Here is a 23,361-nt window from a genome sequence, read left to right on the forward strand (position 1 = left end):
GTCTTTTTGTCTGTATGTTGACCTCAAACTATTTGCTGCCTTCTCGGGAAAGAGAGAATCGTTGGCATGCAGCACCTTCTGTCCACGGTAGAAGTTCGGCCGCCTGATGTCCTATGGATGGCCTTCCTTTGCTTCTTGGATTGAACCCCCCCCCCCATGAAGCTCTGTACAATGCGCCCGCATCGTCTGAAGCTGGCGGATATTAAAATGACAGTGTCGACATTTGAGGACTTCAAGCTTGGGTGGGGCGAGGCAAGTAATGGCCTCATTTGTTGGTGGTGGATATTGTAATTGATGTAGTTCGGTCCGGGTTCGTAGCACATTCAGTATCACTTTGGTATCATCCACTAGTCTGCGCCGGATCCCTGGCTCTATCCCAGGATGATTCTTGGCAAGATGGGTGGCGAATTCGTTAGCTAAGCATGCATACTGGCACTTCTGGCATACAAGAATCCGATATTGAGACAGAAGCATAAACGGGTATATAGGGTTAGAAGGGTCGAGCTCTGTCGTAGGCTTGAGTGCCATGGTCTAACGAATCAGTGCTAAAGAGAACTAACAATAAATGCCGGCTGGCTGTCACGCTTATCGTGGTAGAGAATAATAAGTTAAAATTAGAAAGTTGACGCGCTGCTGTTGTCTTGCCTAAACGTCTTTCCAAGCACCAATCAGAAATACAAGCCAACCCCTTATCGTAGCCGAATCTATCACAACGCTAGTCTGTTTTCCAAAAATCAAGTCTACCCTCTGTAAATTGAGGTAAAATCAATCAATCGTACAGCAATTGATTTTTGGACTGTAGGGCTAGGTCAGGCGGACTAGAGCCCAAGTGTAAATCCAGACTCAAATGAAATTGATACTTGCTAATTAGTTAATCACACCTTTGGCTATGATTCTGTCTATTTTTTATATACTTGTTTGTTATGATTGAAGTTTGTCTTTGTCAAATTCGAGCGGCGACTAGAAAATGGCAACTAAAATCTGCCATTCACAATCATCCCGACCCTATCCTTGCAAAACTGACATTGATACACTGGCATAATATCGCTTACCCTACAACCAATTCTGTCTAGCATTTCTTACATCAGGCTTATATTTCAACTTTTGACTGGGTACTCCATCCAAGTCGTCCTCATCAGCTGAAGAATGCCAATTCCAGGGCCAGTAACTTATTTAATTGCAATATTAATCATATACAAGGCATCCAAGCGATGACGGAGCATTCTATTGTCATCCTATGGTATGCTATGATAAACTTACTGATAGAAATTTAAACTTCAATTTAGCAATTTTAGCCCCCCAAGATTCAAAGTCTCCATCTCACTCTGGATATACTCGATCGCGACACGCAGTGTTTCTTTACCTCCATAGCAAGCACCACTCTCAATATGCTGTGCCAAACCGCTCACGGTCGAAAAGCTTTTTGGAGGTTTCCTTCTACTGCTGCCCTTCGTCAGGGCCAGTGGACAATGGAACAATATTTCATTTTGTGTACTCCGAACCACGCTTAGGGGTGTCTTGGTATGAACACTTGACGATAAGTGTTGTTGGAGGGCCTTAGGACCGTATGTGCGGGTACGTCTGGGTGGGCAAAGGGGACATTGTCTAAACCCACTTACAACATCCAGTCGCCGGTTAATTGCTTCATGGAGGCCTGAAATATGCGAAATATTTGAATTCAGACTTCGCATTGGCGGTGGATAGGATTCGAAGAATTCCGTAGACGTAGGAGTCAGCAGTGGACTGCTTGTTGACGATGTCGAAGGCTCAGACACGTCGTCCTCCAACGGTCGCATGCTTGAGCCTTGGGTTGTGATGATCCCTCTTACGTCATTCTTTACAATGGCTGCATTTAACTGCGCCTTTCCTATCTTTGACGTACAAGTTCCGCTTTCCAAGTGATGCAGCTGCGCCGACGGGCAATCAAATGTTTTTCTTGCATTTGCCACTCGCTAGACATTTGATGTGGCATAATGGCTGGTGTCGAATCGAGGCTTTCGCTGTTTCAATGCAGCCCTGCTGTGGAAGGTCCTTCTACACAAGTCGCATCCTGTACGCTTTGGGGATGCTTCGTGTGGATGTGCTGGGCTGTTTTCAAGATGCTGCGAAAGACTTTCCTCTGTATTAAAATTACGCTTGCAGTCGCAACAGCGAAACTGATTTGGGCGGGGAAGCATTTTTAAGAAAAAGTGTTGAATAGTACAGGTCTCTCAAGACAACAAAGGAGCAGAACAGCAATAACAAGGAGGAGAGATCAATGGGAAGCATTTGTACTCACAAGTTAGATGGTGGGGAAGATAAAGTCGTGATGCCAGGACGACACGTTGAATATGATACCATATTTCGGATTTATCTATTGCTTTGCATACAGTACTGAGCCCCTGCACCGTCCGCTCCAAAACAGCATGCTCTTCGTAAAGTCTAGGGTGGGGCTACCTGGGTACATGGCTCTACCTCATAAGCAGACATTTTTGTCAGATATTGGCCGCCTTATGGGTGTGTAAGCAATTTCTGACTGAGCGAACGAAGTACTTGGAAGTACCGCTGCTGCCTCTAGGTTTGGGGCGCAAATCTGGGAAGTGGGGACAGACGGAGTGCGAATCGCAAGTACTGTAGCTGAACTCGGTCAGGTAAGTACGTTGGCTTGAAGGCTACCAGTTATGTGAGAAGGCGTACACAGTGTGCACATACACTTATAGTGATAAATATGACTTTTTGTTTAATCAACAACGGTTATTGTGATAGAGGAAGGTGCGAGTGTGAGCTCAATACTGTAAAAGCCACTTAACAAGGCATCCCATCATTGGTAACCTACAATACCAAGTACTTGGACTAGAGATGAGTGCTGTGTTGATTTATGCACGAACCAGTGTCGCCACATCTTCACGTTAAACTTGTAAATGCGGGGTAAGTGATAAGGGCGTAGACTCCGCGTCCAATTGAAACTGGGCAGTGAGTCTTTTCCGCAAGAGGACAACATATGGACCGGCAAAACGGAATCTCGGCCACCAAGGACGATACGAATACAACAAGACCAAAAGAGTAATGTAGACGCATACTTTAATTCAGAAAACATTGTATACTCATGAGCCATTCATGCGCCTTGAGTGTATCATATGGAAAGCACAAATATCCTCGTATTGCCATCAATGCCTCCATATTTCTACAAGGACTTACATTAGACACTAGAAGCTCTACCTACTTGGGCCCCGATGTTGTTCTGAACGCACGTAGAATTCATACTGATAGTCTGTTATCTCGGACTCCGTGTGAGAGTTATATTTGTCGATGTTGAAAAGAGATACTGGTGTGGGTCCAACGAGTATAATCTTACACAATTCGGACGCCTCTTGGAGCCATGAGCGCAGCATGTCCGATTTGTTCTGTAATCGAGTTTCTAATGCTCTTATCAGAGGTTTCTGTGCTTCCTCCGACAATCGATAACCGCTGAAGTCATTCCTGAACGCACAGAGCGTGACAAGAGGTCCTAGGCCATATTTCACGCCGATATCGCTGATGCTTTTCCAAAATTTCCAGCTCCACAGGTCCCTTTTCATGCAGGCTTTGCTCCGTGTCGATGATGCCATTTTCTCTCGTCGGACATCATCTTCCATCATCTTGTGGAATAGGACGGCGTGGTAGCGACGATGAAGATTTCCACTTGTCTTCGAATACCGGAGAAGTGCCCACAGAACGAATGGGTCATCATCTGAAGATACTATTGCTGACCGCTTGAAGTGCATACCGTGTGAAATATTGTCTAAGATGACTTTACGGTCACCACTAGGATCGCATCCATACCCACCTATGCCGCCATCTACAACAGCAGGCGGTGATCTTCTCTTACGTGACGTATTGGCCGGGGGTTGTGTCTGTGCACTGCTAGGTTCTGTGGGAGGCTCAGAGTATGTTACGGGCGGCTGCATTGGATTTCTGCTGAGGGGAATGGTTTCTACAGTCGGATTTAGTGCAGTACATGGTGGAGAAACAACCTGGTCTTCACGTTCTGTTACAAACAACCCGTCTTCCATCAAGGGTCGCTGTTCCAGGCCGTAAGCTAAAGCAGCTTCCTGGCTTATTTGGTTGGCGGCGAGGGTTAGGTCTCCAGTTTCTATAACTTTCTCCAGATCGATACTGAGTAGATCTGTAGGCAATGGATTGGCCTTGCGGCAAAGGAGCTCTACAAACGCGCCAGCACGAAAAGGTTGTATGAGTTCGTCGGCAACGCCTTGGCTGAGATGAGGTTTGCGCTGCATTATAAGTTTGATGCCCATGAGCATGAACACGCCTGCGTCAGCGGGATCACTGTAACGTGGACTCTGCCACCCTTCTATGACGGGCCGGGCACCGCCAACGAGAGGTACGCTTCTGGCATTACCAGGCGCGCTGTCGTACCAGTGAAAACAATCTGAATAGGCAACAGCGAATGCCCAATGGTTCTCATAAAAGAGGGGAATGACGGCAGGATGATCAATTCCATCTGTTTCATGAATGGAGTTCTGATCTCCGCGAAGCATCCGAGCCGGAAGAATCTCTACGTGGCGGCTTGTAGGCCGAAGTAATTGTAGGTAATTCTCCACAATCTCAAAGTCAAGGTAACCACCGTGGAATAAATCCCACATCGGCTGTGTAATCTTGCTACCTTCTGAAGGACTCTTTAATTGTGACAGCTTGCTGACAGACTCGGTCCAGGTCTCATTCACCAGACCAACCAAGTCTTGTAAAGACTCGTGAATGTCTTCTTGGGCAACGACTTGCCGAGGTGGGAAGGATATTGAGGCAGTAGAAAGAAGACTGGAAGTACAAGTTTCAAACCGTTTATTAGCTACGCGCGTGGCTGCAGACATCAGTGCTAGTGATGTTTTAGTGTGTGGACGTAGCGCCAGCTGCTGAAATTGTTCATAATCATCCATTAGCTCTATCATGTTCAAATCAAGCACGTTCCTTGAAGCTTATAAGAGGAACAGACGGGAACGGGGTGCTGATCTTGTCACCTTATATAGCAGAGAAACGCCATATTGACCCATCATCGACATATATTTCGTGGGTCATATATTGGCCGCAAATATGGGTTCGACATACCAACGACTAAAGTCCACTACGGTCCTGCTCCTGGCACCTCTGTCAATGAATGGGAGCGGGTTCAGAAGGGATGGAAGTAAATAGGCAATCCACGCAAACATTTCAGGCGCAAGATTGTGACAGTTTATTTATCAATCGAATGAATCTATATGCGTGACTGTCTCAGTATATCTGAACGTAATTGGAACCAAACGCTCGGAAGTGTTTGTCGATCAATTCAAAATTTAAGCACCTAAAGCCACACATACCGAACCAAAAGCTCACGTCATTTTGTTAGCCATGGGTATCAACCACTGTTGTAACACTTTCAGACATAGTCCTCTGGTCGCACTATCTCAATTGCAAGTTCCTCCATAGCACTCTCATGCACAAAGCCGTCCATTCGGCAACTGAAGTACGAAACCAAAGTTCCATCCACCCCGGACGACACATTTGAGGTGCCACGGCACCCGTAAATAAGGTTCACTACATCTTGTCCCACCCCCGTTGCTTACAGGCCTCTATGAAGGAGGAAATGTAGCGTTCAGGGGCTGGAAGGCTTGTGAATGGTGTTCCTCCAACGAAGGTCCGATGCAAAGCACAGAACGGCGTTGTGAGGCTTTGAAATGTTCCCGAAGATGGGTATCGTTGTGCAATACACACCATTGTCAGGAGATCGACGGCCATCTGCGCCGTTCCTGTTGCCTGCTTTAGACTTTGACTGGCTCGCAGGTAGAATTTATGCATCTCGTCGACAATCGGATGGGTCGCCTCGCAATTCTGTGTTCCAGGATTGAGACAGATCGAGACCGCCAATATCTTGTGAAGGTTGCCCCTTTGCATAGGATTCAAGTCAAGATCAGACATAGATTCCAGCAGTTGGGCCAGGCAGTGTAGTGCGCTTTCCGACAGACTAGATATCAGATGACAAGGGAATTCCTCCGAGGGCTTAGTACAGCTCATAGCATATGCAGGATTCAACTCACTGGTATATATGACCACGTGACTATCCCCAGTTTGGGGATGTTCTTATCAATGAGTGATTGAGTCACGGATCGTAGGCTTCTGGTCTGACAGCCACCCATCAGTTGATAAATCGCCTTTGGAAAATCAAGTTCTTGCTGGGGGAGCAGTCCCACGCGTGACGTGGGCTTCGTGGCCCCAACACCTGACAGCAGCATGCGAACCATAACGATGAGATTGGGATTTGGCTGAGGCCTCCTATACTCATGCTCAAGGCCTTCTTGTAGTCGTTCAATTACTGCAGCTGGGCCGATATGTTCAATTCCGGAGCGTAATTGATCATCAGGCGGGGCTACCGAGAGGGCGATGAAGACGATCGCCTGAACGAAATCCTGTCGCTGTTGTTTTAGTTTAAAGTTTGAACCGGCTTTTATTTTCTTGATGTCATTAGTTTCGTAGTGACGAAGATATAGACCAACGGGAATGGCTGCTAGTGAAATTAGAGACATACAGACAGTGCATCAAATACGAGGATGTATTCGATCCATGGAGTAGTAAGGCTGTATCGCTCCAGGTAATACTCTGCCAGACTCGTTCCATGCTTGGCGATGCCCTTTCGAATAATTTCAACAAAGTTCAAGAGTGCGCACTGATAGGCGACCACCGGTCCGTGCATGTGCAACAAGTACTTGGACATCATTGACTCAATGGACACTGGGGGCTTCTTAGATAGGTCCGCATACCGAGAATCGAAGGGTGGGTGATTGGGCACAGCAATTTCCAGTAGGCCATCATATGGACTAGGCCCAACGACATGCGCCGTATGTTCCCGTGTTAAAGAGGGAACATCTTGAGGGCGAACGTGCAAACACTTCCAGTTGATGCTTGTACGTGAAGCCATAGTGCTGGTGGGGGAGCAGACAAAGTGGTAACGGAGAAGAGGGGGGAATCACGAAGTAGAAAATCAGATGAATGTGAGGTGAGGAATGGGAGGTAGCTCATATTTATATTTGTATTTGTCAGGGCCATGTAACCAGGGTTCAAATCCACGACACTACACTAGCACTTCTGGTGGATTTAGGATCACATAGCGATCCGTGGACTCGTGCACGGATCCTTTGCGCCACGTGCAACCCCTGTTTCCCACTGAGCCCAGATGTGTCGTGGATTTGAACCCTGCATGTAACTAAAAATCACCAAGCCTGCTCACTATCGGCGTGTTACATCGATATGCCGTTGCATGTGTTCTTTGAAACTTGGCTATCGTGACATCATACTCTATGGTCCTCTATGCACGGTCAATGTGATCTATATTTTCTTAAGAGGTCTGTGCTTTCCCCTTAGCCTTTCACAATCTTACTGGTCACTTCGGTAGCATTCTTCAAAGTCTTTGTGATATTCCATCTGACAATGACGGTGCAAGTATCGGAGCAAATGTTGCGCATATGCTTCTATAGGCTTACAGTTCACAAGACATTTTAGGAGTGAGAGCAAACACAAGGAATGTTCAACAACTCGCGCATACAAAGAGGTTCTCTCGGTCACGTTAGGGTCTGAAGCAATGACTCTAACACGATCCGAAACCCAAAATACTTTGAACACGCTGCAAGAGTCCACGATCCACACACCCCGGAAAACTACACTGCGGACAGCTTGGAAGAGCAGCTAGCGGATGCTCAAACATAGGTTTGGCTTTAACAGCTACCCCGGAGACTAGGTGTATCAGACCCAAGTCTTTCACGCATTGAGCCTGCGGACTTCAGTTGACGGGGCTTTAGTATGCTTTGATTAATCAGGTGACACAGAGCTGATGGCGAACAATTCTCTAGGTAATAGCGAACCATCGCCCCTTGTCGAAGTTCCTTCCATACCCCGATCATAGGCAACGGCAATGGTTGGTATTGGCCCCAAAACCTGTTACGTTCGCATGGAGGACAGCATACAGTCCCGGTCGAATTTAGAGGCTGCTTGCCTAATTCAACAAAGTCAAGATAAACTTTGGCGCACGGGCTTACGACATTGCACGGAGCGCTGCAAGAACCATGATAGCTGATCCTATCTCTTTGTAATGCCTGTCAAGATCGCATACTGTCATCAACACTGGCCAATTATGGCTCCCAAGTGATAGAAATCATCTGATTACTTGTGGACGCATCCAGAACAAGCCTTTCAAAAGAAAGGCCAGATCGGAGCGCAAGATCTGGCTCTTCGTGACGTCAATATGGATAATCAGCCGACAACGAAAGTCAACATCTCGCTTTGACTGAGGTCTATTCTGGACGTGGAGATTACGGCAAGTACTTGGACATATTCCCGGCATTTCCGGTCATACGCACTGTAAAAGCCACAATAGCCACTAGTATGGTTTGTGTGCGAAGGCTTATCTGACCTTTATTGGATTAGGCAAGCGGCGTCTAATATCAACCAGGACTGTAACCTACCGTTCGAACGGAGATACTAATCATATGGTAATAACGAGAATCACTGGTGGAGTGCTTATGGCCCCCTTGTTGAAGTATAAGCCTTAATAGTCTTCTGGGGTTAACCCCTTTTTGTTTTATGATCCCTACCCTGCGCGTAATTAGCATCATATCTCCGAGCGACCAATAGAGTCTCTTTTTGTGTGCGAAAGAATTGGCGGAAAGTGGTGTTATACTCTTTTGCGCGAACAGCGTAGACACGCAGCCGATAATTCCGAGACCGCGACCCGACTAGAAAAAACTGCTGGTTGAACGTGGTCCGTTGATCAGGACGTGGCAACGGTCATGGACTCCACCATCATCATTGAGTCTAATCTGGGTGCGAACGTTCGAAGACGTCGTCCACCTGTGCAAACTATGCGGCACCTTTGCCACTGAGCTCTGGGACCCCACAAGACATTCTTTGGATGCATCCCCACCAAATAGTGCGAGTCCAGCGTCAGTAACTTATTGCTGTAGCTCTATTGAGAGTGCTCGAAAATGAACTAAACGTGGCGCAAGCCCAGTGCACTGCCGACGCTGGTATGATCCTGCTCTTTGTGCTTACTAACAGCATGCAGAAGCGAGTAGTTGTAAGTCCATTATAATACGGGTCTTCGAAGGCTGGACGCCGAAATATCCAGATTCTGTTGTGACTGATACGTGGCAGGGTTGAGTGCCTATGACATGCACCACGCTTAGTCCGTTTTGGTGCACTTCCATCAAAACTACAATAATGGGCTGCTGACGCTCAACCCGCACCCCACTGTACATTTATTGTCAAGACTCCCCGAACAACTTGTTTGCCGCGTTACCATGCTGTGCTCCTTTCCCAACATGTCCTCCGCTTCTCGACCTGGGATAAACCTCGTGGCCTGCATTATTGTTTCCTGGATTGCAGGTGTCTACGCTACTCTACCGACTCCGGGAGCTTCTGTGTTCATTACTCCACATGCAGAGTATTCTAGCTCGGTAGGAGTCCTAGGCTGCAAGGTTGATACGAATCGGATTGCTTATTGGCCCCTTGCCGTTGGATGTGATAATATATGTGTCAAGGTGTCTAATGAGGGACGTTCCCTTCATCTTTTGCGCATTGATATGTCCCAAGGCGCGTATGATATTTCTTACGATGCTTGGAATTATCTGGCGTCCGGCGCATCTGCCATGGATAACCCCCAGCAAGGTGGGGAAATCCTAATGTCGTACGAGGTCGTAGAAACATCAGAATGTCAACACCTACTCCATGAGGGGAAGTTGCCTCTGTCAGCGGCTAACAGTATGAATTACGTCGCTCTATGTGCTAGTCAGTCTTCGAGTTGGGTCGCAAACAACTATCAATTGTATAACATAAACGATCCCCTGTGCAAGTTTGGGGTAGATGAGAGATGCGACCTCGACCTAGCTACAAGTAATCAGCCAAGCTGTCCCAGTGTCTTAGGTAATCCTCTACCAATGCAGTCTAGAGTCAAGAATGTCGCGTACGGCACTGGTCAACTCGTCCCTGTATAGGCCGTCTGCGATCATGTGGGATGCTTTGGCCTGTCGATTGTAGTCGGTCGTCTTATACTTTCTCGCAATGTTCCATAGCCATCTCTAAGACGAAGGGGTCAGATGGCGGCGTTTATGACAATGCTAAAACAAATACATATCTGGCTATTAGAGAAGGGTGAAATCGAAAGGCGAGCGACGAGGGCAATACAATCATGTATTTACATAGGCATCTAATCTGATACGCCATCTATCATAAAATTTTCTAGCTCGCGGATGAATAGCTCCTGCTCTACTGCCAGCATACCCAGCGATTCTCTTTGCAGCCACCATGTAGTCTGGCCCTAGTAGAAGTACAATCCTTACTTTGTCTAGCTTTCTCAACACTATTTCTTCTCATGAGTCTAAAGGCTTGTATAATAAGCTAGGATCTTGGAGGATAGGATGTATTCAGAAGTTTCCACCACCTCACTGCTTGCCCATGTGGAGGTTAAAATTCCATCTTGTTGGATATATCCTCAAAGCATGCGCATGGACCATGGAGGGGCATCTCCCCATCAATAACTTTCCGGCGAAAACAAGCCCAATGCATTATATGAGACCCACATGTTTTCTTTACGACGTTTTCGATATCAACCGGGTTCTCCCTATTTGCACTACAGAATCCATCATGGCATATCATACAAATTGGGCTGCTGGAGTGTTCACGGGCTAGCATGTCTGTCATGATTGTTGGAAAAATAGATTTCGGGTCGTTCTTTTGCTTTTGCCTTTCGATATCTGAGATTTGACTGAGGAGAACTGATTTTGATTTTGCATCCAATCTCGCCAAAGTCGCTAAACGCAGGTTTTGCGGACAGTCATGCATTACTTCTGCCAAAGTCGTCCTGTCGCTTTCTTCATAGATTTGCGCCATATAATCCCATAAATTTTCTTCATTCACAGAGGACTCGAACAACTTGTAGTTTTTGACTCGAACGGAGTAGACAGAGTCCCGGGTTTCGGGTCTCGGAAGCGATTGAGCTTCATATCCCACGCCATCATAATGGGTTAATGTAACAGGGCGATGGCGTGCCACTCGTTTAGGCAATGGGTATGGTACAGAGTGCAAGCCTGTTTCCTCGATCTTTTGCTTGTCAGGACGATCATAATAATACCTCTTTTTTTGCTGGTGGGCTTTCAAGATCGCCCAATGAATCTCTATCTCTCTTCATTGCAATATGATTCTAGTTGACTTGAATCACTCGATCAGGCTCTCCTTTACCTTATATTTATGGATGAGAAATCCTCATATCTGGCTCACTATTACTCCTCTTTTGGCTTAGTAGTCCTTGTTCAAGGTTTCTTTTTGTAAGGACGGTTATGGATGTCGTAATACAATATTGAACACTTACACCTTCCTCTCCTACAACAACCCTTGTTGAATAAAAATTCGAATTCTATTTATAGCCATAAGTATATGTTCACACCGTGTACGATTTTGCAGATGACAAATGACACGCAAGTCAACGTACTTACCTGGCGGAGCTCAATGGCAGTACCTACGACTCGCACCGTCAATTGGCATCCGCTTCTCCAAGTCGCGCCCTAAACTACCAGGCAGCAGCCGTACATCTAAGTACTTCATTTACTCGGCCAGAAATTGCTTACGCACCCATAAAGCGGCCAAATTCTGACAAAACATCTTCTTGTCAGGTAGAACCTAGACTCTACAAAGAGCATGTTGTTTTGGAGCGGAGGTACAAGTGCGTGCTCAGTACTTAGTCTTTAGCCGAATGTCTCTTTGTGAATCACCCTGACAATATCACAGTACTGCCAACTGCCATCGGAGGCCAGTATCTGCGTATTATTAGATACGGGGGTTAGTGTACCCGTGATGTTATCAGTATAAATTGCATCGCAGAAGGCGTTAACCTAACATCGAGGCATATATGTCTCACCTAGACAATCGTAACAATATAGGCTTTCCACACCAAGGATGCTCGTGGAGCACAGAAAATAGGTGGACCTGGCTGGACCGATTGCAATTTAACACCGAGCGTGCACAACCTCAAAGACCATATATCCGAATTGAAACGAAAACGGACAAATATGGGCATGTTTAGCATTTACTCATATCTATGTTTCATAGCTAATGTACAGCATAGTGTAAGAAGGGGTACAAATGCTAGATTGGATAAATGCAAATCAAGTGGAGGCAGAGGGATCGGTTGGCGATCCACGATGAATGAATATGCTCGACTCAATTTGTTTCCTACCTCGTTCTTGAATACATTCCTATGAGATACTGGCGCAGAGTCCTGTGTTACTGCACTCTTCATGCCACACAACTACAGTACCCCCAGAGTGGATTTCTACCTTCCAGCACCTCTACCTGAAAGCACTCAGTATGCATGATGTGAGCCTTACACTCCTTCCATACGACATCTTCACCCTCTTCCATGAATGGCTCTTTACAGACGTGGCAATTAGTGTTGCTGCCATTGGCGTCTATCCCTCCCATTTTGTGTTTAATGGTACCAAGTACACGTTTCGTCATAGTTGTGCTGAAATAACCTTTTGAATCGTGAAGGATGCGACTTTCCTCAATGAAGTAAAAATACCACATTATCTCCTCATATGAACACCGCGGAAGAATATTGAGGATATGAAGACGGACTCCAGCTGGCATATCATGGAGCATGATGGCGAATGCAACTTGCCTCTCGGATAATCCGACCAGAGCCAGTGCCATGAGCTCTTCTGTCTCTTGGATAGATTCTAGCGCCTCACTAAGCCTGATCCTTGCTTCCATGTTTACCAGGCTACTGTCTAGCCTGGAATCATTATGTGGTGCCACCGACGTTAGCAATGGGATGAATTCTTCTGCTAGATCTCTGTAGCTATTCATTTTAGAGTCTTGATACCACGGTATCAGCTTGTATTTTGAAGACTCTAACTACCTTTTAAATCACGGCTTGGCTCGACTGAGCCGGCCGAAATTTCTTTTCCTCGTCGCCAGATCGCCTATAGAAATCTGCATCAGCCATTCTTTGACAATATGGTAAAAGTGCTTTAATGCATTTTCTAGACAAATAGCGTCCAATTCGAGCGTAGAAGTTGGCTCGAATCAACCCATCTGGGTGTACAAGAGAGATCGCTGAGAAGTAGACTCGAGTACAACTGAAAGCGGCCGTGCTTATCTGTTACACTTGAGATCCGCGATGAGATCCAACGAACCATTTTTTACCAGCTCCATTGTTGCGACAAAAAGCACGTTTCTTCGTAGTCATTTGTCGGGTAAGAAATACTCAAGAAGCTACTGGTCAGGGTCCCAGCATACATAATCTCTGCGAAGAGCTATTTATCGTGTACGTGGAGAAAAGCACACAATCGGAATAACGTCGCAAACATCGTAAATTATAGCGCTAATGGTATAGTTTGGACCACTAATATAATATCTAGTTTATCCATACGACGCTGACATAGTAATGTTTCTAGGCTTCTAGAAACAGTGGCTCGCTGTGACCTCCTTTCACCTCGTCTGTTCCACAGCGCATGCTATCCTAACCAGCCAGCCGATAAAACACAGTTTGCGCTACGTAGTGTCGGCTCTGGGTTGAGTATTTATCTGAAATAGCTGGTGGAGGCTGACGAAGGCGTTTCCAAAGGGAATTCAAAGTTTCCATGACCACGATTTCTGTGTTTGTTCCTATCGACACAGTTCCGAAAAGAATACTTTTGGCAAGCATGCAGCATGATGTAGCAATAACAGAAGGCTTGATCCCGACAAACTCTGGATGATAAAGCGAGATCTCCGACAGGTATGCTGCCATACTAGCTAGCTCGCCGCCCCTAGGTTCTCCTACGAGCAAAAAGTCCAGGTAATGGTCCGTTGTCGGATGGCCCATCACCCAGTCTAAAGTGTACAAGATTGAGACTTCCATCTGCGCTATCATATGTGCATCAAAGATGTCGTGACACAGCTTCCTTATCTCACTAACCGACAGAGGCCTGAGATTTTTACCTCGGTCAGTCCTGTCACCATATTTGGAGGCAATAAAGAGTGCGACACTCCCAAGCAACCAGTAGTGTTCTCTAAAGACCTGTCTCCTTGAGCAATATCGATCAATGAGATTGATAGATAAAAATAGCACGTGCGAGGGAAGACGAAAGTGCTGATGTGATCGGGTGACAAAGTCGATGAGATTTGACCGTAGGTCCCACGTGATTTGTTCTTGCTTTTCGATCATGAGAATGCTTGGCAAAGTCACATCCTGCTCAATGTCAATTATAGGGAAACCATGATTGGTTCTCTTTGCAGATCCCTACCTCCATATAAGCAAGATGGTCTATGATGTCTTCCAAGTAGTCGTCTTCCTCCCACAACGTATCGATAAACCCAGATGCCCGCGTTTGATTCTGATCCATGGCAGGAGAATCAGGGTTGATCCAATGTCACGACTTTTTTGGAAACTGGTTATAAATTAGTCTGCTGCTTAGCCGGTTATCGTTGATCTTATACCTACATCCCCTCTTCTCGCCTTTTTTCTTTTGATTAAAAATTCCTTCTCCTTTTACCGTCCTACAGTGATGTGAATCGATCGTGACCTATAAACCCTTTTTTTTCTCTTCTTGGTTTTTGAAGAGACTAAAATGGCTGCAACAGCCGAACTTACCTTTCCCGGCTGTGCGTAGCACCGTCTATGTGGTCAAAGTTAAAATAGGATTTCAAGTTTGAGAGAGTAGTCCCCGCCCTTGGCTCAGAACCATCCAACGTTTCCTACAATGCAACGGTGGCGCGTTCTGGATGTTGCGTTATGGTGTCCCCTCTACCATTCTCAAGTAACGAAATCGCCGCTGTTATTAGTAAAACTGACATCAGAGCTAGCCGGTGACCACTTGCGGAACTGTATAGGGTAAAAGAGATTCACAGTACCCAGCACAAATGATTTATCGAATAACTATAGGTTAGCGTATAGGATAAGCGAACGCGAGAGACAAGTGAACAAAACAACACCCCACTTTTCATCTCAGAGGCAGGTTTTTTCTTTTTTTTGGAAGTCTTATAAGAATTTCATAGAGCTATATTATCGGATCAGATGATATCTGGAACTTTGATGAGACTGGCTTTATAATGGGCGTCATTATGGCCGGAATGGTTGTCACAGGTTCAGAAAGGCAAGGAAGGCCAAAATCAGTGCAGCCTGGAAATCGTGAATGGATTACTGTAGTTAGGCACTTTCTATATAACCTCCCAGCATTACAGCTACGTCCAGCAAAACCACAAACATTAAAGTCCACCTTTGCCGTTAGAGGAGGCTTATAGACGGAAGAGGTTGCAGGCTCAAAGAGAAAATGATCGCCGGGGCCGGATGGCTCCGAGCCACCACCACCCGCGCCATCTCGCACTGGTCGACCAGATCGGTCCATCCGCACCGCTCTAGTTCCCACAGTTCTGGCTTTGGGTAAAAGACCTTCATGATTCTTGAATAGAAGAACAACAATTAACAACTGAATTCTTACACACAAGTGCACCCAGCATTGACTGCGCATCATAACAACAGCCAATCCTGGGAGACGGCTGACGTGAAGTTGCTCCCAGAGCCCGAGGACGACTTCCAGGACTGCATTTTTGTACATGCAGGCACGGACGCAGAGACAGAGTCTGTTTATTAACGTTGAAATGTAAATAAGTTGGCTTTCAAAATATATAATACTATCATATTGAAGTAGCAAGGCTGGGAGTTTTGGCGAATAAACGAACATAGAGCCGTTACACGGGGGTATGGACCTCTTGTATCCGCACAGGCAATTCTGTTGTGATCGGTACCTCATCCCCGACGAATACCAATACACACCAGACCGTGTGTGCGTATAGGTATATGTATGGGTAGTGGCCAGGGGTACGCGACAATTAAGAATAGAAGAGTAGGTTAGGGGTGAGGGTCTCGGGCGTTGCGAGACCGTCGTCAAATTGCTGTGAAAACACTTGAAGTATTTTTTTGGCCTTCCAACTCAGGGATTGTAGAGGCTGGGCAAGGTACTCGTCGCAGTATGCTCTCTTCTCGTGGCAAGAATCGGCTCTCAGGTGCCCTATATGGCCTTCCGTTGGTGATTGGAATGAAGCGAAACCATTCGCTCAGCGGCGAGTCTGCCAGTCCGGTCTCACCCCCATCTGGCACAGTGAGGATCATCAGCGTTTGACCTTCGGGAATTCCCTGCGTTATCAATGTAAAGACCGTGGGGGATATATCAAGCAGCTCTTTTCTCCAGGCTTTGGTGCCGTAATGATAGTGGATCAATTCCATGATCTCATCAAGCTCCTCCTGTCCAATCTCCTTCAAGCTTTAGAAGATGTAGTCAGTATTGGCATATTGTATAATTCCGACTCGTAACTTACTCGTCCAGCTCAATGAAGAGACCTGGAACTACCATCGCACCCCAACCGAATTCCGCAATCAGTTTCAGGAAAAATTGGCCCAAACCAATCGACGCAGGTAGCTTTTCTCTCAAGAATTCCACTTCCTCGACTGAATAATCGTCAAACGGCGTTGAAAGAAAGCCTTCCTGTATTATCTCATCGATGACTGTGTCAGATTGAAGACAGTCGTAGTCGTCGGTGTGTTTGGCGTCCGCGCCTTTCAATTCTCGCTGGTATTTTTCATAAGCACCGTTTAGCTTCTCGTTGTATTCCATGGCTAGCATGACCCCATCAACCCGATGTTCGAAAGCGGCCAAACGTAACTGGTGTTCTGCTTGCGTAATTGCGTTCTTCGACTCGACTAAGCGACTATAGCACTGCGGGAGAGACGACGTCGACAGATGAGCACTATCTATTTCTGCATCCTCGCCTACTGAGTCATCGTACGAAATCGAGATTGTTTTGAAGGCTTGACAAGCACTAGGCCACGGATTGGCTTCTATTCTTTCTTCCAACCCTAGAAATGTTGGCAAATCTAGCGCTTGCGACTCAGTCATCGTTGTTGTCGGACTGGACGGGAAGAAGAAATGAGGTACTTGGCGTCAAATGGTGGTGGGGGAGTTTTCTGGCAGGTAGTGTATGTAATAAAACTGTAGTAGCCGCGATCTAAGACATGAAGGTTAGTTAAAGAAGGGAACTGACGCAGGCATGGTGCACACTCATATAATAAGGAAACATTGATGACGTCATCCGCCAATTGAAATTTGAATGAGAATAAGAAAGATCACTTACGATAGGTGAAAGAGTCGACAAAATTTAGAATGCTCCGATATCGATTCCGGCATGTTATGTGGGCCGTTTAAGGCTCTTTCTTGGGGTGTAGGTAAGACAAGGACGGGCAGTACAAAACTTTAGATTGGACTCCAGTATTGATGGGATGTCGGTTTTGGGACTTACCTAGTCCTACAGTCCGAAATCAGTTGTTTGTTGTTCAATTGATTTGTCTTGCCCCGTTTTACATGGGGTAGACTTGAATTCTTTGTATTCTGGGCCCCGGTTCAAAGAATGGCTTCAGATGCTCGTCAGCTTGCATTCTATGTGTCTGCAGCTGGCGGTGTATTAACTTGGCAGATGCAGTAGAAAAGGTGATCTTTTTGTCCAAGTACAATACAAAAAGTCCGTTCTAGACTAAGAATTCTCTCATCGTCGGTTTATTCCTACAGAATCCCAGGACTATCTATATCATAAACCATACCTAGCAATGGCTGATCCGATCCATTTTTGGCGTTATAATGTAGGCGAGCATAACCCACATACTCGCACCCCGCCCGTACTTGTACATTATAACCATCAATGCGACGGGTCGCTTTGGTACTTATCTTACGAAGCAGTACACGGCCAGAGCGGAACAGGACAGTAGATAGAAAACATGAAACGTCCTGTCTTCAACATTCGTCATTACACATCATACAGGCCAGTAAACTCTAAATCAGGTCTGAAGAAACACATCCACATTCTTTTATTTCGTACTCTGGCTTCGACTAGCTCCCGATCATCTCGCCCTATCTTGACTCTTTTTGTAAAGCTCCTCGATTGAGGGCAAATCGTCATCGTCATCATCGCCGCTGTCTTGAGCCAAAGTTTGCTTCTGAGGTTGACGGGAGTGAGTGCTAGGTCGTTGATTTATGAACATGGTGGCCTTCTTCTGTAACTTTATTAGACATGCGCTCGTTTTCTTCCTAGCTACCTACATTTGCAGTCCCCGCTCGCTTTGCTAGTCTTTTCCTTGCTGCCTTGGCCTTAAGAGATGTTCTTAGTAGGCGTCTAACCCATAATCCATTATTCATAAGCTTCTCAGCACGACGTGTTGGTATGCGCCGGCGTGTGGTCCGCCTCAAAGTCTCAGGCTGGGCCTCTTCATGATCTATCTTTGGCTTTTGTCCTATACCTGCATGACTTTCAAAGGGCAATGCAACATGAGTAGCACTTCCGTGCCGCGGCTGACCTATTCCGCCAGCTCCGTGTGTTCTCCTCGACATCTTTGTCGTATCATGGCGACCATTAAGGCTACTTTTGTAGCTCAGGTTGGCAATATCTAGCACATCACGCATCGCTGTTTGTGGGATTAAGAGGTTGAGGAGTTTCGTGATTGCTTTTATAGGCATCGGTAGAGGATGGGAGTGTCGAAAGCATGTGCGATATTGGACTGCACATTGACTGAATGGAAACTGCGGCGGTGTCTTGTCTTTTATACTCAGGCATGTCCATGTAAATACCTCTTTGAACTCGGCGGAGTGGGGAAATGTGCGGCTAGACATTATGGAGTAAGCTACTTTAAACTAGGCTATTGCCATCATTATTACTAGTGCCAGGCTGTAGCATTTTGATAGACTGAACCTTGAATTTATGACCTTTCTGTCAGGGAGCAGCGATGTCGAGCCATACACATCAAACCTTGGTTTTCGTAATACAGCGTATCACAAGTAATTTTAGTCATCGCAACGTCGATCAGACGCGGTCTTATAGAGTAACGATCAAAATCAGATTATCCGTTCCCGAGCACAGTCTAATTTACACCGCATGGATGTTTCCAAACTCTAGCGTCTTAATTGCTCAGGAAATCCACTTACACGATATTCTTGCATCCATGCTAACGGAGTTACATGCAAATTTAGAAAGCTCCATAAAGGTTTATAACAAGTTATCATTGATATGTCCTCCATATGCTAGCCTTCCCTATGATGTCCAGATACCCGGTCTACATAAGTCTCCCTCCCTGTAGGTGAACGGAGTTTCTCAATTAAGAGAGGAGTCACATACTGTTATTCGCCCATTGTGTGAGGGGGACGTTTTCAGGATGATCGTGCGCATATTTGAGCGGCTACGACAAAAAAGGCTGGTAGAACCCCTGACCTTGAGGCGCTACCGGGATGAAATATGAAACATGCGTCGGAAACGAACACTTCTTTTCCAGTAAAAGCTTATATTCACTTTATCCAAGGCCCTGCTACGCATGATCCTTGAAGAAGCACATACCTTGAAGAAGCACAAACCTTACGATCCTAGAAGTGGTAAGTTGTGCAGAACAGGGAATGTTATACATATGTTACATCAAAGTCCACCAGGCTTACTGGAGCAGACTTTCTGAGTCATCTCATCTTAACTTCGGCGACACATGCCGGATCTACACCAAAATGATTTTGCCTTGTTTGTCATCACTCTTCTCGCGCTTGCCACATCTTATCAACAACAACAATGAAGGCACCAGCTGGACCAATCGCTATCACTCAGTACAGGAACGGACAAAGGTGGCACTCCGACACAAGAAGATCAGTTTGCAGGTGCTCAGGAGACACCGTCAGCAACCCCCTCAGGGCCCTCCCCAGAGCCATGACAGGAATAGTCTCGCCTCAAAACAAAACTTGAGCACGCTCCATACAACAAGATACACACCAGGTTGCACCCCTGTTCCACTGGCAGTTCCAGCAAGATCACATTATATCGATCGTGCGTGCCAGACTGACTTGTGTCGAATTTCACTGCTCTCAACAGACGATCTAGTCTTTGAAATGCTTCTGGACGAGTGCAGGATTCCCAATGGGAGGTCACCTCCTCCCTATGATCCTCAAGATGGCTTTTAGTGGAAATCACTTTGAACAGATGCAGTCATGCAAAGCCCCGGTCAATAGCTTTATTGAATAGGGTTCAATTCATTTCGGCATTAGGTAGATCTCAAAGGGTGGTTGCGGTAACAAGATAGGCAAAAATGACCATTTGTTGATCATGCTTTTCAATGACCGTACGATGACTATCTCCGCTTACGGGACTACAATGGTATCAAACACTAGGCAATGTTGTATATGTTCGGTCAAAAAGGGTTCCTGCATCTCGTCATCAGATATGATGTTGCATGTTCTTATACGAAAGGCGGATGGTCGGGGCGACAGGCGCATTATCGCATGGGGATGCTCTGCAATCATCGTGGTCCATTTGAAGTAATCTTCTATATTTCATGCTGGATGTTCATATTTCTCACGTAACTTTCCAGCCGTATTTCCAATACACTTATACAAGACCTTCCCCAGAGAAATCACTTTGATAAGCCCGAAATCCGCATCAACCGTTTTTTATTTGCACTCGGTACGTCGTGTTGAAATCTATATTAGTTCAAAATCCCCGCCCACGACTTCATTAGGTCATTTAGGCTACCGCACTGGGTGTAAGACAGCATATCGCCAAGGTAAACTGTGCATGTGATGATGCCTACGTAATAGGAAATACAATTCACAATTCTTGGTACCCCGCCGAACAAGACAGGATTTTTCAGCCGTAATAGGCCTCCATATTCTTGAAAGGACGAAGAGCCTATTTCATACTGTAAGGGCGTCTTTCTATCTCATAGATCATCGCAATTGTATACGCCCTGCTTGTGTCTTGACCGAAATTGACCGAAGTGGCTTGCAGTAATCGCAAGACATCTTGTTACTTAACACTCCTTTTCGTCCTCGCCATACGCAGAAGCTGTTTTCTGTAGCATCGCATGTGTTTCATGTTGAATCTATAATAAAAATAAAGTCTTTTGTATGCTATCAATATGGCGGAGTTTCGTTTTGAAGATGAGGATTTGGCTACCCTAAAGGGTAAGGTTGTTCTCATCACAGGTACGCATACATCAATACTACCAGCACCTCCGTTCCCTGCCGCATATTGTCGCATACTGTTCAGCCATCGGCGTTCTGTTTGATTCGCAAACATTTGATCGCTAAAATATCTCAAACAGGTGGTTCATCCGGCATAGGTTTGGCTACTGTTGAATTACTTCTCTCAATCGGAGCTATGGTTGCTATTGGTGATTTGCAGCCTCCTGGACAACAGATGAAAGGCACATTCACATTTGTCAAAACAGATGTCACTAGATGGGATGACCTACTGGTGCTCTTTGATAAAACCAAGGAGCTATATGGCCGTATCGATCACGTTTTTGCCAACGCCGGTATTGGACCTCGAGCTGATTACTTATCTTTGGAACTTGACCAGGATGGCAAACTTATGGAACCATCCAGCCAGAGTCTCGACACAAACCTCAAAGGCGTCATCAATACCTCTGCTCTGGCGATTCATCATATGCATCAACAAGAATACGGGGGAAGCATCGTCATCACTGGATCAGCAACCGGCCTGCAGCGATTCCGAGCCGTCGACTATGGTAAGTAGGAAGGAAATATTCTTGCACGTCGCTTTGTTCATTATAGGCTAACTCATATTAGCCACAAGTAAACATGGAGTTCTCGGTTTTGGACGAGGGCTTATCCCTTCGCTTAAATCTGCTCAAATTCCGATACGGGTCAACACATTGGCACCCAGTTGGACTGACAGCGAAGTTGTCCCATCCTTGAAGGCTTTGCTGAATGACATAAACGTCGACGCACAACCGGCGTATGTAGTAGCTCGTTGCGCGTGCTATCTTATGTCCGATACTTCTATGAACGGACAACATGTCCACGTACAACGCGGAAAGTACGTCGAGGTTGATGACGCCGTTTTGCTTCCGGCATACGACAAGATCAACGGCGATGGCTGCCCGAGTGAGGATGAGGCTTTTGAGCGACTCGTAGCGCCAGCTGCATAGTTTTAACTTCATCATTACTTCAAAATTGATCACGTTCCGCAGTTTTAAAAAGCTATAAGAATTATGCATCAAGCGCAGATCGCCCGGCAATCTATACGCTCTTTTCTATCACTGAAGAGATGAAATTTACTCATTGCGGTTAAGATTAAAAATGCCTTAGGGTTAGGGTTTGGTATCAGTGTTCGCCCAAGCCGTTCGTAGGTCGTTTGGGCCGTGCATACCATCCAGGACCACTTAATGGACACCCCCACTTAATGGACCACCAAAATTTCGATCCTCCCATACAAAATCTAAATTTTCGTGCACACAAAAACAGACCGCGTTGTCAATCAACATCGAAGTTAGTAAAGAGACTCTCCATAAAATTGATCAAATTTTACTCTCTGCGTGGTTTTTTGACCTCCCGACCGCTGCGTGTGCGCTGGCAGTGCTTTGTTAAGACCATGAAGTCCTCACTTTCGTCCTCTGACCTGACTCCCACCTCAATCACCGACTCGATCTCCTCATCCACATCCACCTCTATTTCTGCCTTCTTTGAGTTAGGAAGAGACTCTCCAGCCGCTAGAGCCTCCGCTAGAGCCATGAATCGTCGGTTCGGGTTCGGTACCGCCTTTCTTTTCTTCCCTCGCCGCAGCTGGGACACCTGCTCCTCCGGCCCAGTAATCCGCGCATTCTGAACGGCCACCTTCATCTCTAAAGCTTCCAGCCCCTTTGCGATCTTACTGTACTTCCTCCTGGTCGGACGACTTCGATGTTTGGCCAAATCTCTCACCTGGCGGCTCGTTTCCGGCGTATCATCTGAGTCCAGATGAGGAGGGCTGGGCGTCTTGAAGCCTTCCAGCACTTTTTCTTTATCCGGTTGAATTTCCGGATGTGCTAGAGCTTTGCGACGGTTTATAGGCCAATTTCCAGTAAACCTCCAGCCGGATAAGATAATCTTCTTCCTCATGCCCGCCTCTCTGGCTTTCGCGTATGACCGAATAAAATTGACTTTATCAACGGGCGCAGAATCGGTCAAACTAGCCAGCTTTTGGAGTTCTTTCCGATACGCACCTTTGATGACATTAAAAATTCCATTGTCTAACGGTTGTAGGCCATGAGAGCAATGCGCTGGTAGATAACAGCAGTAGACGTTGTTCAGAAAGCACGTAGCCATCCACTCATCCTGGGTGCTCGTTAGCGACCTTATAGCGGGAGACTCTGCGGTGAAAACACCAAAAGACTCACTTGTGCATGGCTTCCATGACCGTCAAGGATAATAAGTCTCGCATCCGATGCATCGCGAGGCTCTGTTTGAGGTAGATAGACGTCTTTCAACCATTCGAGAGCTATATGGTTGTCGGTCCAGCCGTTTGGTG

General features: G+C 46.2%; 8 protein-coding genes across 8 annotated transcripts; 3 read left to right on the forward strand and 5 right to left on the reverse strand.

Annotated features, from left to right (window-relative positions):
* Positions 1-3,194: 3,194 nt before the first annotated feature.
* FPOAC1_012845 (uncharacterized protein) lies at positions 3,195-6,925 on the reverse strand (the record flags this gene model as incomplete). The annotated part of the gene is made up of 4 exons (XM_044857188.1): positions 3,195-4,837; positions 5,577-6,000; positions 6,048-6,461; positions 6,536-6,925. 4 exons carry the CDS (start codon positions 6,923-6,925, stop codon positions 3,195-3,197), a joined length of 2,871 nt encoding a protein of 956 aa, XP_044701371.1.
* Positions 6,926-9,320: 2,395 nt separating this feature from the next.
* FPOAC1_012846 (uncharacterized protein) lies at positions 9,321-9,992 on the forward strand (the record flags this gene model as incomplete). The annotated part of the gene is made up of 1 exon (XM_044857189.1): positions 9,321-9,992. The coding sequence occupies one exon, from the start codon at positions 9,321-9,323 to the stop codon at positions 9,990-9,992; it is 672 nt and encodes a 223-aa protein (XP_044701372.1).
* A 2,296-nt stretch (positions 9,993-12,288) lies between these two features.
* On the reverse strand, positions 12,289-12,765 carry FPOAC1_012847 (uncharacterized protein; the record flags this gene model as incomplete). The annotated part of the gene is made up of 1 exon (XM_044857190.1): positions 12,289-12,765. One exon carries the CDS (start codon positions 12,763-12,765, stop codon positions 12,289-12,291), a length of 477 nt encoding a protein of 158 aa, XP_044701373.1.
* Positions 12,766-13,516: 751 nt separating this feature from the next.
* FPOAC1_012848 (uncharacterized protein) lies at positions 13,517-14,381 on the reverse strand (the record flags this gene model as incomplete). The annotated part of the gene is made up of 2 exons (XM_044857191.1): positions 13,517-14,227; positions 14,283-14,381. 2 exons carry the CDS (start codon positions 14,379-14,381, stop codon positions 13,517-13,519), a joined length of 810 nt encoding a protein of 269 aa, XP_044701374.1.
* Positions 14,382-15,922: 1,541 nt separating this feature from the next.
* On the reverse strand, positions 15,923-16,931 carry FPOAC1_012849 (uncharacterized protein; the record flags this gene model as incomplete). Its single annotated transcript, XM_044857192.1, has 2 exons — positions 15,923-16,298; positions 16,354-16,931. 2 exons carry the CDS (start codon positions 16,929-16,931, stop codon positions 15,923-15,925), a joined length of 954 nt encoding a protein of 317 aa, XP_044701375.1.
* Positions 16,932-17,926: 995 nt separating this feature from the next.
* FPOAC1_012850 (uncharacterized protein) lies at positions 17,927-18,692 on the reverse strand (the record flags this gene model as incomplete). Its single annotated transcript, XM_044857193.1, has 2 exons — positions 17,927-18,079; positions 18,126-18,692. 2 exons carry the CDS (start codon positions 18,690-18,692, stop codon positions 17,927-17,929), a joined length of 720 nt encoding a protein of 239 aa, XP_044701376.1.
* Positions 18,693-19,568: 876 nt separating this feature from the next.
* On the forward strand, positions 19,569-20,015 carry FPOAC1_012851 (uncharacterized protein; the record flags this gene model as incomplete). Its single annotated transcript, XM_044857194.1, has 1 exon — positions 19,569-20,015. The coding sequence occupies one exon, from the start codon at positions 19,569-19,571 to the stop codon at positions 20,013-20,015; it is 447 nt and encodes a 148-aa protein (XP_044701377.1).
* Positions 20,016-20,968: 953 nt separating this feature from the next.
* Positions 20,969-22,003, forward strand: FPOAC1_012852 (uncharacterized protein; the record flags this gene model as incomplete). Its single annotated transcript, XM_044857195.1, has 3 exons — positions 20,969-21,035; positions 21,155-21,580; positions 21,642-22,003. 3 exons carry the CDS (start codon positions 20,969-20,971, stop codon positions 22,001-22,003), a joined length of 855 nt encoding a protein of 284 aa, XP_044701378.1.
* Positions 22,004-23,361: the final 1,358 nt, after the last annotated feature.

The sequence above is a fragment of the Fusarium poae genome, assembly GCF_019609905.1.
Source record: "Fusarium poae strain DAOMC 252244 chromosome Unknown contig_1, whole genome shotgun sequence".
In the NCBI taxonomy this organism is placed as follows: Eukaryota; Fungi; Ascomycota; class Sordariomycetes; order Hypocreales; family Nectriaceae; genus Fusarium; species Fusarium poae.